The 14,944-nt window shown below is 38.3% G+C and overlaps 1 protein-coding gene across 9 annotated transcripts in view; it reads left to right on the top strand.

The window, feature by feature from the left end:
- FAM184A (family with sequence similarity 184 member A) overlaps window positions 1–14,944 on the top strand; it is a 151,726-nt gene that overhangs the window by 77,657 nt on the left and 59,125 nt on the right. For all 9 annotated transcript variants that reach the window (XR_013176391.1, XR_013176393.1, XR_013176394.1 and 6 more), the window contains exons 6-7: window positions 2,048–2,170; window positions 14,723–14,884. Coding sequence is in view for 5 of the 9 variants with exons in the window: in XM_077162771.1 (XP_077018886.1) it covers window positions 2,048–2,170; window positions 14,723–14,884 (285 nt within the window). In the remaining 4 variants the exon portion in view is untranslated. The remainder of the gene's footprint in view (window positions 1–2,047; window positions 2,171–14,722; window positions 14,885–14,944) is intronic.

The raw sequence follows: 14,944 nt of genomic DNA, 5'->3' as shown, positions 1-14,944 counted from the left end.
TGTGTGTATATGAGTGCTTGGCAACTCTGGATGTATCAAGTGTTCAAGGTTTTGCACTAATTCTGTGTAACTGTCTGCTGCTCTTTCATGCTTATATATTAGTATTATTTTTCATTTCCACATCCCTTTTTCACCTTAGACTTGTTCTCTCTTATTGGAATATTTAATTTTGAATGTCCTTCCTTTAACCTTCATTCTTCTGCATTGAGTTCTAAGTGCTGCTATTAAAGCATCTTTCATCAGTATCATCTTTGCCTCATTACTTTTTTCCTAATCATTCCTACTCCATTAAATTTTAATTTCTGAGCCACCTGAAAATCTGCGTTAAACCACTTGCTTTTCTTATCGTTTTTTAAAACATGATTGCCAAAAGATAGATGACATGAAATTTTCTGTATGAACACAATCAGATTGTCTTATGACAGCCTTATCTGTGCCCTTCTCTTTTATCAAAATAACATCACTTTTTGCTTCATTCCTCTCTTGTCTATCTAGCCTATATCTGAGCTTAAGCTAACACCAGTCTCCTTCCAAAATAGTCTTTCTCCACCGAACAATTATCTTTTAAAGAACAAATGGCTAAAAGTGACTTCTCCACTCCTTATTCCCTAGCTGTCAAGAAAGATTAAACTTTCCATCATAACACCATTTCACACACTACAATAGAAAGCAAATACACAGAAAATCTGTGCAATAAAGAGTTGGCAGTGTAAGCCTGAAACTGCTGTCCTTAGAGAGGATTGCTTGCAGGGTTGGCTCTTGGCTGGAGCTTAGATTTCTGGTGGGTTCCATCATTCCCTGATAAGGATGTCTCACTGTGACTAAACTGCTTATGCAAACAATATGGTTTATGCCGAACACCTGCTTTCTCTCTGGGAGTCTGGAATTTGGGTACATGCCAGGCAGAGGGTCCCTGCATGACCAATTCCAATTAAAAAACCTGAGTACTATCTCTAATTAGCTTTATTGGTACACAGCGTTTCACCCATGTTGTCACAACTCTTGCTGGAGAAATTTAAGCACACCTGTGTAAGCTGTCTCACACAGGTTTTCAGCAGTTTGCCTTTTATACCTTTTCCCTTTGCAGATTGTGTCTTTTATCCTTTTGCTATAATAAATAATAGTTGTGAGTTTGATTAGCTGTTCAGTCCTCTGAGTCCTTCTAGTGAATCAACCTGGTATGGGAGACCCCTGACACAGACCCCTATTTATTACTCTTCTTACCTTACACTATAGAAATATTGAACAACTTGTAACATACCATGTTCCATGCTTTCTTTTGAACCTGTGTGGGTTTTTTTGCACATGCTTTTTTTCTCTGTCTAGAATGTTATTTTCTCCTTTTCTTATTGGTGCCCTCCTTCAAAGAAAACCCAGGAATTACTTTCTCTGTGAAGGTTTTTCCATCAAGCTAGATCTCATTCGTTCCCCATTTATATATTCTTGTACTCCATACATATGTCTAATATTAATCAAATTATTATTTAATTATTTGATACCATGAACTTCTTGAGAGCAGGTACCGTATCTCACTGCCTCCTTATCTTGGTATAAAGTAGCATGCCTGCATAGTGGGCATTCTTTAGTATCAATTTTGTAGTTTTTGCTCTTTAGATGCCTTAATTTTGGGCTGGCTAATTCTCTACTATGTTCAGTGCTAGACCACAGAGTTCCAGAATTGCTACTGGATTTTGTTTTTTATATAAATAAAAAAGAATTATGAGTTCAGGAGGTAGCTAGAATTTTTTCTTTACCCCACCAAATTATTTATATTATACAATTCCATTTTTTTTTACTATAGCCTTAAACCAGTAAATTGTTCTCACCATTTTAAAAAATTATTTAACTACCCTAAGTGATTAGGATGATAGAATTAAAGCCACCAGGACTAATTAGGTTCATTGCTAAATCTGATATTATTAAATGAAGGTAAGGCCAATTTGAAGAGCAGAGTATCAATATATAAAGCAGAAGTCTTTTTCCTGGATTTTTCAAAGTATACAATATTTGCAATTTTGTTAATTTAAAAAAAATTTCTTTTCCTGAGGAATTGGAGGAGCAATATAAAAAGGAGATATTAAACCTGGAAGAGGATAAGAATCAGCTTCAACAGGAGCTAGAAAACCTGAAGGAGGAACTGGAAGACAAGCTGCATACAGCCAGTCAAGAGGCAAGAATGCTTTTAAACCTGTGCTATAGTTTAATGATAATTGGTGAAGTTGTGCAGGCAGGTGAGCTTCAGTGAAGGTAACATTATTAGAGTAAAAGTAATCTAAAAACTGCTGAATTTTGCATAGTATATTAGGTATGTCTGAATAGGTATATTTTTACTACCAAAAACATTTGATAAGGTGCTTTTGTGGAGAAAAACTAGGCAAATGAGAACATCACCATTAAGAAAGAAAACAAGAGATCTCCCTACTCTTCTGCAAAATATTGGCTTAGTTTAATATTCTGTACACTTTATCTCATTTTTTTAAAAAACAGGAACTTTGCAAGTTCCAGATAATCTAAAATAATTTTTAAAATTCTTCATGAAAAGAGTATTGTTTCGCCTAGAGAAGGAAAGGCTACAAATAGAATATAAAATGTTATGATTATAAAAGTTGTGACTAAAATAAATGTAAATATATATTTTAAATCTTAAGGTAGTTTGTTCCAGCCTCTTCTCTCTTTGCCATGGTCCTGACTATACCCTGGAATGACCTCCCGCATGTCTTCTCTTCCTCCTGTTCCAGTTCACCCTGCATGCAGCTTGTAGAGCAGTGTTCCTAAAAGACTTCTCATCTTATCAGCCATTCCTACCTCGCCACTGTCGTGATCTTCCCCGACAGCCTTTAAAACCTGCTTTTTCACCATTCTGCTTCTGCTCACAGAAAACCATGCCAAGGTGCATGAGTGCCCCAGGGCAGGCTTATAATTTACACTCAGTATTATTTATTTATTATTCAACCTTTATTCTGAAGAGATACCAAGCAATGCATGTGGGAATGATAAAGATTGTTATAGAATTCTCTTCACTTGTCTTCTGTTGCTCAAGATAACCAAGGCTGGATCCAGATTTGCACACCTCTCTCACCAAAACCTTCTCACTAGAAAAAGGCAGTTTAATGATTCTCCATGTGTTTCTCACGAAAGCTCCCTGGGGTTCCACTCTCAATTCCAAATAATTTACCTAGGTATTCCTTCAACCCACCTACTGTAATCTCACTGAGAGTTCTAGTAAATATGTAATTTTGGTAGTATCCACAATTATGTTTTGACACCCTGGTAATGTTTTGGTGCCCCTTTAGATCCGCTCCCCAAGGATCTGCCTGACTCATCCTCCTGGATGCACATGCCATTTTTGTCAGACTGGACCATTTTTTCTCTTGTCCTACTTTACTGACTAGGACCTCCAGAAACAATAAGCATTCTGTCTTTATTTTCTGATCTTAAAGGAAAAGATTTTGACATTTCACAATTAACTATGATACTTCTGTAGTGTTTTGTTTTCTTTTGTAAATGCCCTTCATTGGGGTTGAGAATCTTAGTTTCCTAATTTTTTAAAAATCATGAATGAACAATGATTTTTCTGTCTCCTTTGAGATATTTCCTTTTTTCCATTAATGTGTTAACGTGGACCTTATACTTACCTATTTTCTAATATTAAATCAACCCCGAATTATTGAATAAGCCCAAATTAGTCATGATATATTTCCTTTTTTATATAATAATAGATCTGGTTTGCCAATATTGAACCTAGGTTTGAGTAAGATTGCTTTGTAGTTTTCCTTGCTCATACCATCTCTTTCTGGTCTAGAAATCAAGATTATATTAACGTCATATAATGAAGTGGGAAGTATTCCCTTTTCTGTTCCCTGGAAGAGTTGTGTGCAACTGAAATGGTTTTTTAATTTAATTATATTGTGGTCAGTAAATGTGTTTTGTAGTAAAACATTTTTGAAACTTGTTAAGGTTAGATTTGTGGCTTAGCACATGAAAGCAATTTATTGTTCTGGATGTATCCAGTTGTTTAATGCAGTGTAATCTATGTGTTTGTCCATTAGATCTAGATTTTGAATTCTTCAGATCTTCTGTTTTCTTTCTAACTTTTATCTGTTTGATGTATCAGTTACTAAAAACTGATACTGTGATGGTTGATTGTTTACGTCTCCTTATATTCTGCCAATTCTTGCTCTGTGTATTTAGATGCTTTGCTATGTGCATAAAATACAGAATTGTTTAGCTACTTAGTGGATTATACTTTTGACTTGGTCTGTGTTGGTTGATATTGTATAGCTACAGTAGCTTTCTTTTAGTTTGATATGGCTGGTATATCTTTTTCTCATCTACTGACTCTTTTTTTTTTGCATCTTTATGTTTACATGTATCTCTTGCAAACTATAGCCACATTTAGAAAAAATAGTCTGAAGTCTTTGTCTTTTAAAGGGAGAGCTTAATCCATTTATACTTATAGGCTGGGTAGTAAATATATCTATGGAAAGACAGACAGAATGAAATAAGGGATATTTTGTAAAGACTGAAAGTGATTGTTTTAGAAAAATTTTAAAAGACACTATTTCCTTAAATTCATGGATCTTGATACCCTTAGAAGTGATACAGGCAAAAAATATAAATAGGACAGCTATGGATTTAGATGATAATTTCATGAATGCCAGAATCATAATGGAATATTAAGGAAAGCTAGTGATCCCAAAGTCTCTCATGTAGGATAAGCATTATATCCTATAAAATATTATTTGGTGGCCACCTTGAGAAACAAAATACTAGGCTTAATGACCAATACATCTGACTGTTATGGTCTTTTTAAATGTTCTTATAACATTTAAGCTGTAGATTTTCTTCTGAACATGAGCTTTTTGTGTATATATAGCTACTCACTATTTTGTTAAAATGAAAATCATTTGGATGTGTTTATTATAAATGCTGTATCAGTTGATACAATGCCAAGCACAGGGTAAATCAGTAGATATTTTTAAATGAAATACTTATTGACTGAATAAAATTCATGACTGAAAACCAACTTCCTATTAACAAGTGTTTTGTCTTCTATTCCTGGTAACCAATTACTACAACACTTAGCAGCTTAAAACAACATGTTTTTATTATCTCACAATTCCTGTGAGTAAGGAGTCCAAGTATAGATTAGGTGGGTCTTCTGGTGAGGGTCTCACTAGGTTGAAATCAAGCTGCAAACTGAGGTTGCAGTTTCATCTGGTGCTGAGGTCCTCTTCCAAGCACATTTGTTGGCAGCAGAATTTACTTCCTGCTGCTGTATGACTAAGGTCTCTGGTTTCTTGCTAGCTGTCAGCTGGGGATTTCTCTCAACTCCTAAAGGCCCTCTTCAAGTCCTTGCTTATGCCCTCCTCTCATAGCATACTCATTTACTCCTACAAGGTTTCAGATTTCTCTGACTTCATTTAAGGGCTTGCCCTATTAGGTCATACCCACCCTGGATAGTCTCCGTTTTGATTTATTTGAAATCAGTTGTGTAAGGACCTTAATTATATCTGCAAAATCCCTTCTGTCATGTAATATGACATAATCATGGGAGTGACATCCCATCATATTCATGGTCTGCATCAGCGCTAACGGGGAGAAAATTTTTACAAGGGTTGGGGTCAAAGGAGTCGTAATAGAATTCTGCCTACTCCAAGAAGCAAATGCTTTATTTCACTGGCCCCTATATGGGGTATAACAGCAGTCAGTTAACAGGAGACATACAGGATCTCATGTATGATTTAGAGACAATGATTCACTTTCTAAATTCTATACAGAACTATCTGTAATATAAAATGTCATTCACAGTCACTGATTGTCGACTGCCAAAACTTCCAAGCATTGCTTTTTAAAACTTAAACTTTACAATTAAAAACAATAACAGGAGACCTGGGTTCGATTCCTGAAGTCTGCACATGCCAAGAAAATTAAAAAATAATAATAAGGATGTGAGGAGAGTTTTCAATGCACAGATTTTCCAAGGACATTATATATATATATGTACAGTTTAATATGATTCTAGTCTGTATTCACAAATGTTTTGTGTCCTTGTTTTAAAAAACTTTATTCCATGTAAACACTTCCATTTTTTTTTTTTTTTTTTTTTTTTTTTAAAGGAAGGAAAGACAGAGAAGGAAGGAAGGGAGGAAGAAAGGGAAACATTTTTAAACATTTTCTTGTTTTATTATATTTTGTTTGTTTGTTTGTTTTTTACATGGGCTGGGGCCGGGAATCGAACCGGGGTCCTCCGGCACGGCAGGCAAGCACTCTTGCCCGCTGAGCCACCGCGGCCCGCCCAACACTTCCATTTTTTAACTCTATCTACAAGACATAATATTTAGAGTTCTAGCAGATATCTTTGCTAGAGCTACTTAAATATTTTCTTTGTTGACCAGTTATTTTTAATATATTATTATCATAGCAGTGATAACTTCAAGGTACATGCCCTTTTTCATTTGGGGAGGTTATTATGCATAGGCCATGGCCAGACATATAGTAGGATAGGTATTTCTAAGACTAGTTTTCTGTCCTGATCAGTGAGCAGTCAAGGCATGTTTCAGCCATTGACCCTGAGACACTGGAGAGCAAGGAGTATTAGAGAGACCTCCTGTTCAACTTTGTTCAAGTTGGGTATTGTTTTTACTGGTAAATGAATTATGATTATCAGCTCTGTAAACACTTTGGGCCATCTCTAAAAATTATTTCCTTTTCTCTAGCTCTTGTCTAAAATGAAATAATACAACTAAAGGGTAAGAATGTTATAGCTTTTGTTGTTTATTACTAGATTAGTCTCCATAAAAATTGGAAGTAGATTCCAGTAACATCAGTAATACTTTCAAAACATTTTTTTATTTAGGAAACATTTATTGATTGTATGATATCTTCAGGGTGTGGGTTTACCTTGACAAAAAGTCAAGAAACCTGACTTTCTAGTATATATGTATATCAGCATATTTGTGCAGCGAAAGGGAACTGGAAGGCTTGTACCTAGAGAGGGGATTGCAGTTGAAAGGGAAAGTAAAGGAGAATTTTCATTGTTTTATTTAGGACATCTGTGTTTGCAATGAGAAATGCCATTTGGTGATTCTACCATTTCATCTTTAAAGGGATGTTAAACTCATAAAATGAGCTGGTGAACTTCCCATTGTTTTCTGTGCTCTGAAATATTTCCATAGAAAAGAGTGGTCCATTACTTGAAAGTTTGTTGGAACCGACCCACTAAATCCTCAGGATTTTAGAAACAACCTAAAATTGCACTGGGCCATTTGTCCATAGGAAGGGGAGTCTTTTTCTGTCACACAGAGGCATCATCTGTTCCCCTTTCCATATTCTGCAGCCACATTCCTCCCAAGTGGTATTACCATTTTCTGCTTAGAGGTACCCTATGGCCTGGGCATGTTATTACTAAGAAACACCCTGTGGGATCTCCTGAATGTCAAACTCTTCTTTACTTCCATTGTGTAGTTACAGTCCTATTTCCCCTTGATAGTCAGGATCAGTCACCCCAGCAGAACAGTAATCCCCTTTCATGCCTGTTGATTCAGTGGCATGAGAAACCCAAAATGGCCAGGTAGCAGTCTTAACTTTCAGTTCGCAGTCTTAACTTTCAGTTCAGTGGAATCATTGTTGTGTTTCCTGGTAGGAGTACTCCTTTTGGAATTAAGACCTGTAGATCAACAGAGCTTAAGGTTTCAAGGACAGGAAGCAAAAATGTTCCTGGTGGATCACTAGGGGTGATAGTGAGTGGTGCCACTCCCATTTCCACCCCTTGATTCCTGGACCTGTGAATCCTGGCAATGAGAGAAATAGCACCATACAGCGGATGCTGATTCAGAGCATATACTGCCTCCTAGGGAACATTGCCCCAGCCCTAAAAGGTATTGTCACCTAGTTGGCACCATAATTGGGTCTTCAAAAGGCCGTTCTGCCGTCTGTCAACCCAGCTGCCTCTGGATGATGATGAACATGGTAGGACCAGAGAATTCTATGAGCATATGCCCATTCCTGCACGCCATTTCCTGTGAAGTGGGTTCTTTGATCAGAAGCAATGCTGTGTGGAATATTATGACAATGGATAAGGCATTCCATATATACACAGATGGTAGTTTTTGTGGAAGCATTGCATGCAGGGAAGGCAAATCTATATCCAGAGTATGTGTCTATTCTAGTTAGAACAAATGGCTGCTCCTTCCATGATGGAAGTGGTCCAATGTAATCAACTTCCCACCAGGTAGCTGGGTGATCACCTTGGGGAATGGTGCCATATTGGAGGCTGAGTGTGGGTCTTTGCTACTGGTAGATTGGGCACTCAGCAGTGGCCGTAGCCCGGTCAGCCTTGGTGAGTTAAAGTCCATGTTGCAGGCCCATGCATAACCTCTGTCCCTACCACCATGCCCACTTTGTTCATGAGCTCTTTGGACTGTGGTAGGAGTGGCTGAGGAAAGAGGATGGCTTGTATCCACAGGATGGGTCATCTTATCCACTTGGTTATTAAAATCTTCCTTTGCTGAAGTCACCCTCTGGTGAGCATTCACATGGGACACAAATATCTTCATGTTCTTTGCCCACTCAGAAAGGTGTATCCACATACCTCTTCCCCAGACTTCTTTGTCACGCAATTTTCCAATCATGTCCTTCCAAGTCCCTGATCATCCAGCCAAACCATTAGCAATAGCCCAAGAGTCAGTATATAGATGTACCTCTGGCCGTTCTCCTTCCAAGCAAAATGAACAACCAGTGCACTCCTCGAAGTTCTGTCCACTGGGAGGATCACCTCACCACTGTCCTTCAGGGATATCCTGGAAACGGGTTGTAGTGCTGCAGCTGTCCACTTTAGGGTGGTACCTGCAAGTCATGGAGAACCATCTGTAAACTGGGCCCAAGTTTTCTCTTCCTCAGTCAAGTCACTGTAGGGAACACCCCAAGAGGCCATAGCTCTGGTCTGGGAAGGAGAAGGTAACATGGCAGGAGTGGAGACCATGGGCATTTGGGCCACTTCCTCATGTAACTTACTTATGCCTTCAGGCCCTACCTCGTATATACCATTTCCATTTGATAATGGAGTGTTCCTGTGCATACCCAAATTTATGGTTTGGTGGGTCAGACAACACCCAGTTCATGATAGGCAACTCAGGTCTCCTGGTAACTTGGTGGCCTGTGGTTAAGTGTTCAGTCTCTACTAAGGCCTAATAGCAGGCTAAAAGCTGTTTCTCAAAAGGAAACTAGTTATTTGCAGCAGATGGTAAGGCTTTACTTCAAAATCCTAAGGGTCTGTATTGTGATTCTCTTATAGGGGCCTACCAGAGGCCCCGGGCAGCATCCCTATTTGTCACTGACAGTTCCAGCACCATTGCTGGATCATATGGCCCAAGTGGCAGAGCAGCTTGTACAGCAGCCTGGATATGTTGCAGATCCTCCTTTGTTCTGGTCCCTCTCAAAACTAGCAGCTTTTCTGGTCACTCAGGAAATGGACCAGAGTAGCACATCCAAATGAGGAATATGTTGTTTCTAAAATGCAAGGAGGCCAACTAGTCATTGTGCCTCTTTTATGGTTGTAGGAGGGGCCAGATGCAACAGCTTATCCTTCACCTTTGAAGGGATATCTCGACATGTCCCACACTACCGGATGCCTAGAAATTTCACTGAGGTGGAAGGCCCCTGTATTTTTTTTTTTTTTTTTTGGATTTATCTCTCATCCCCTGACACACAAATGCCTTACCAGTAAGTCTAGAGTGGTTGCTACTTCTTGCTCACCAGGTCCAGTAAACATGATATCATCAATATAATGGACCACTGTGATGCCTTGTGGGAGGGAGAAATGATCAAGTTCCCTGCAGACAAGTTGTGACATGGGGCTGGAGGGTTGCTATACCCCTGAGGCAGGACAGTGAAGGTATACTGCTGGCCTTGCCAGCTGAATGCAAACTGTTTCTGGCAGTGCTTACTGACAGCTATTGTGAAAAAATCATTTGCCAGATCAATAGCTGCATACCATGTACCAGGCAATGTGTTGATTTGCTCAGGCCAAGATACCACACCTGGAATAGCAGCTGCAATTGGAGTCACCACCTGATTAAGTTTACTGTTATTCACTGTCAGCCTCCAAGAGCCATCTGTTTTCTGCACAGGCCAAATAGAGAGAGCTGAATGGAGATGTGGTGGGAATCACCACCCCTGCATCCTTCAAGTCCTTAAGAGTGGCACTAATTTCTGCAGTCCCTCCAGGAATACAGTATTGCTTCTGATTCACTATTTTGCTAGGTAGGGGCAGTTCTAGTGGCTTCCACTTGGCCTTTCCTACCATAACATGAGTCAAAGAATGATTATGGGGATTCTGTCAGTTGCCAAGTATGTCAATAACCAATTATGCATTCTAGAACTGGGGAAATGACCACAGAATGGGTCCAGGGACCCACTGTGAGATGGACCTTAGCTAAAACTCTGTGGATCACCTGACCGCCATAAACACCTACTCTGACTGGTGGCCCAGAGTGACGTTTTGGGTCTTCTCAAATTAGTGTCTTTTCTGAGCCAGTGTCTAATAATCCCCGAAATATCTGATCATTTCCTTTTTCCCAGTGCACACTCACCCTGGTAAAAACTGGGAGGAAGGTTAACAATGTAAATTTTGGGCAGTGTAAAGGGTCCTTCCCCAAGGGTACCCAACCCTCCCCTCATTCAAGGGGGCTCTGGGTCTGTAAATTGTCTCAAGTCTGCAAATTGACTAAGAGGATGTGATTATCTGTTTTTGTAATTCAAGTTAGACTTCTGTTCACTTGACCTAGAATTCTTCTGCTTAATCAGCTCAAACAAGAATTTAGTAGACTGCCCATCTGTTTTACTTGTAGGTATCCCATGATCTCCTAGCCAACGCCACAAGTCTCTGCAAGTCAGATTATTTTGACTGCTGCTTTGAGTCCGCTGTTCATTGTGGTAACCATGCCCACCTTGTCTGTTGCAATTAAATGCTGCCACATGGCTTCTCCCAACTCGAGATCCCATCATCCCCTTGTGTTTAAGGATTCCAGCTCAGTGACAGCAGTTCCCACAGTAATATCTGACCTACAGAGAAGTGAAACTACAGAACCCTTCAGGGATGATGGTGCTAGTCTCACAAATTTATTTCTCACTGTTCTGGTAAAAGGTGCATCCTCCGGACATTCCTGGGGTGTAAGAGCAGGCTTTGCATGATAAATCCACTCTAACATTCCAATTTCTCTAAGCCTCTGGATCCCCTCATCTACATTATACCAGGGCAGTTCTGGTATTTCAACCTCAGGTAATGTCAGCCACCTTTTGATCCATGTTTCAGCCAACCATCCAAACAAACCCCTAATGCCTTTTCTAACCCCTCAAGCTACAACATTGAGTACAGAATCTATGCTTAGTGGCCCCATATCAATACATTCAGCTTGATCCAACTTTATATTGCTTCTATCATTATCCCACACCCTTAATAATCCATTCCCACACATAATCCCCTAAGTTCTGTCCGTATATCTAAAACTCATCCAATTCTTTTGGAGTATGGCATACCTCCTTATGGTCACACTTTGTACCTCACCTTTCAGGACCTGTTGGGGCTTTAGTCTAGTTATAGGTCTTAAGGAAAAGAAGGCTGGTGGGGGTCGGTCATGAAAAGAAATAGAAATGTCTTTCAAGCCGATTACCTTAGGGCATTTCTTTGCGGTTTCATCTGGTGAAACAGACAGAGGAGTGAGGGCTTTTTCCCCAGGGGAGGTGGTTACAGGGTTAGCAAGTACTGAAGGGTTAATCTCGTTAGGTGGAAGCTGGATGGCAGATTCTTCTGGGCGGACTGGAGGCAGGAAGCTGTTTCCTCAAGGCAGGCTGGAGGTGGGGAAGCTCTTTCCTCAAGGTAGTCCACTACAGATCTATCTAGCAAGGGCTCCGCAGACTCCAGGATTCCCTCTCCCCATCACCATCATTACCGAATCATGTCTCCTCATCCCTCGTTTCAGGATCCCATTCTTTTCCCATCAAGGCCCTTACTTTAACAGCAGAAACCCTGCAAGTCTGAGATTGTAGTTTATGTTGTAAATCTGCTACTCGCACAATGAGGCTTTGTGTCAGCATGGGGATGACTGTATCCAGAGTGAGACTGGTAACATTGGAACCCAGTTTCTTTTTCTTCGGCTGGATTTGCTCTTCATATTGACTTCAGGCTTCAGCCATATATTTTCTAGTTGAACATGTACAGCTGAAAAATATCTTTTTTAAGGAGCTCCTTCAGAAGTCCTGATATCCCTGAGAGTAGATAAATTAAAATAACATGCGTACCCCTGATCTCATCCCCAAGGGCAACAGAATGGGACATCTTACTGGTTTATGCTCTGAACAAGTTTAGGTGGAAGCTCTACTGAGACCATGTGGACTCAGGGAAGGAGAGGGGATCCCAGAATGCCGAAAGGGGATTTTGATATTGGGAGACAAATAACAGATGTCCCACACATGCATTTTATTATATTTTAGAAAACAAATTTTAATAAGCTACATTGGCTACTTAGTTGCTCTTTTATTTTAAGATATTTAATTGTGCAGGGCTTTTAAATTTTTGCCTATTTAAACATAATTTCATTTTGTCTCTAATTTGATTCTTAGTTTCCTCAACAGACCCTCTCTTTTTATAAGCCAGAATACTATTCATTACAGTTTTTTTTTCATATATTGCATTTGTAAAAGTAATTGAAAATTTTCTATTCTGAAAACATTCTGTATTATGGAAGAAAATTGTTTTCCACATGGTAAATTTGATTGTTCCTTCACTATTGATTGGTACCTAATGTTTGCATTTTGCTTTGTAGTTAAAGAATCTTTTCCATATAACCTTAAATATCATTATTATAGTAATTCTGTGAGATAGGTACTATTGCTCTTATTTTAAAGTGGCAGAACCCAGGGCTTGAAACTAGATTTTCTGAAAAGTTCAATATTCTTTCAATTAGGTTATAGCTGAGTTCCTTCCCTTGATTCATTCTGTAGTATAATATTAATTTATGGCAAACTAGATCAATATAAAAAGTAGAGAAGATACAATTAAGTAGTACAGAGAAAGGGAACATAAATATAGTGGCAGAGAAAAATTCAAAATATGGTAAGTGAAGCAGCTAGAAAGAAAAATTTGAGAGGTGGTATGGTAGCCCATGACAGACTCTGGGATCTGTCCTGTAACTACTTGTTGAAGAGTGCATTGAAAACTATTGTCTTTTTCTTTCCTTGCTTTGTATATATGTTATACATTTAAAAAGTTTTAAAAAAAGTAATGCAAGCCCCATACAGAGAACTCCAACATATCCCTATCCTCCCAGGCATCCAGATCCATCTATTAAAAAAAAATATATATATATGTTACGTGAATATTGTATACAAATATACTGATACGTGTTTAGTGTTGGATGAAAAGATGCCTTTATATGAAAATTTAAATTTCCAAAATGATTCAAAGTAACTGATAACCCTGACTAAACCAATCCCAACCGTGAGAGTAATTAAAGTGGTCCGACATGTATCTAGAGAAGCACCAGGCCCAGGGGATTTGGGGTAATATCTACCGAAGTTGCAGGAAATAGATCATTCTTTTCAATGGAAACATTTCCGAACACAGAGCTGGGAAGTTCCTCAGCTCATTTTATGAAGTCAACGTCCCTTTAGAGACAATTAACAGATAAATTTTGCCAACACCAGAAGTGTTCAGCGTACGCATATAACAGCATGCATGTGCAGGAAAAGGCTATCTGAGAGCTGTGCACCTGGGGAGGCTGGGGGGACATTGTAGTTGGAAAGGGAGGTAAAGGAGAATTGTTACAGTTTTATTTGGGACATCTATATTTACAGTGTGAAACAGAATTTTCATAGGCTTGGCCATTTTATAAAAATGGATTTTTTTTACTTCATAACATTTTCCTAAATAGTATAAAGTATTTCATTTCTGGATTTTTGTTCTTGTAATTTGAAGGCAGAGAGCTCCTTAATTAATAAATTGTCTATTATCTTCTAATTTCAAAAATATATAAATTCATTTTGGAACAACTAGAAGAAAAACCTGAAATCGAGGAATGGTAACCCATACCAAACTTTCAGTTCTGTTCCTTAACCATTTCTTAAAATATACTTGAAAATGATTGCTTTTTTTTTTGCACATGTATCTATATATATGTTATATTTTGCAATTAAAAAAATGTTTAAAAAAGTGTATAAATTCAACTTCTTAAGGATTCCAGGAGGCAAATTTTATGTCAAATCATAGAAAATCCAATTTATTCTAGTTTATGATACATTTATCAGCTTATCAGTATTAACCTATATATCACTTATAAATAGCAGAACTGGACATGAGTGGAGTTTTTAAGATATATTATTTTTTTCTAAAAAATACTTTTTTCAGTCTTATAATCTTTTTCTTCACTTCCTTGTTATAGGTATCTGATTATATGATAGAACCAGGTGTTCGCTTCTCTACACCAGGAATTTGAAGTATATCTATACCTTTACATGATTTTCATGAAAGGGGAAATCACAATATGGCAGGCTTAAAAAAAAAAACAGATGAAAGCTATTATGATGATTTGACTGTGTTTTCCAAATTCATCAAAAAAATTATCTATTAAATAAAATATAAAGTAAAGAAAATACTTTTAGAGGAAAAGTGTGATTGTTTTGCTAGTGTAAAGCGATGAAGTACATTAAAGCACTCTGCCTACAGGTTGTCCGGCTCCAAGACCTGGTACGGAAAAGTGAACAAGGGCTTGGCTCGGCAGAGGGACTCATTACTAGTCTGCAGCACTCCCAGGAGAGACTGCAGGACGAGCTTGACTGGACTAAAGGCCGACTGAAAGAGACCAAAGATGCTCTGTTAAATGCTGAGGTAATATCATAATCCTATGCTAAAAAATCAGTGAAGTAAAAAATACAATTTAACTACTTT

This window comes from Tamandua tetradactyla, chromosome 5, assembly GCF_023851605.1.
Source record: "Tamandua tetradactyla isolate mTamTet1 chromosome 5, mTamTet1.pri, whole genome shotgun sequence".
NCBI lineage: Eukaryota > Metazoa > Chordata > Mammalia > Pilosa > Myrmecophagidae > Tamandua > Tamandua tetradactyla.
The sequence above is the reverse complement of the archived record's forward strand: the minus strand, read 5'-3'. Positions and strand labels throughout refer to the sequence as shown.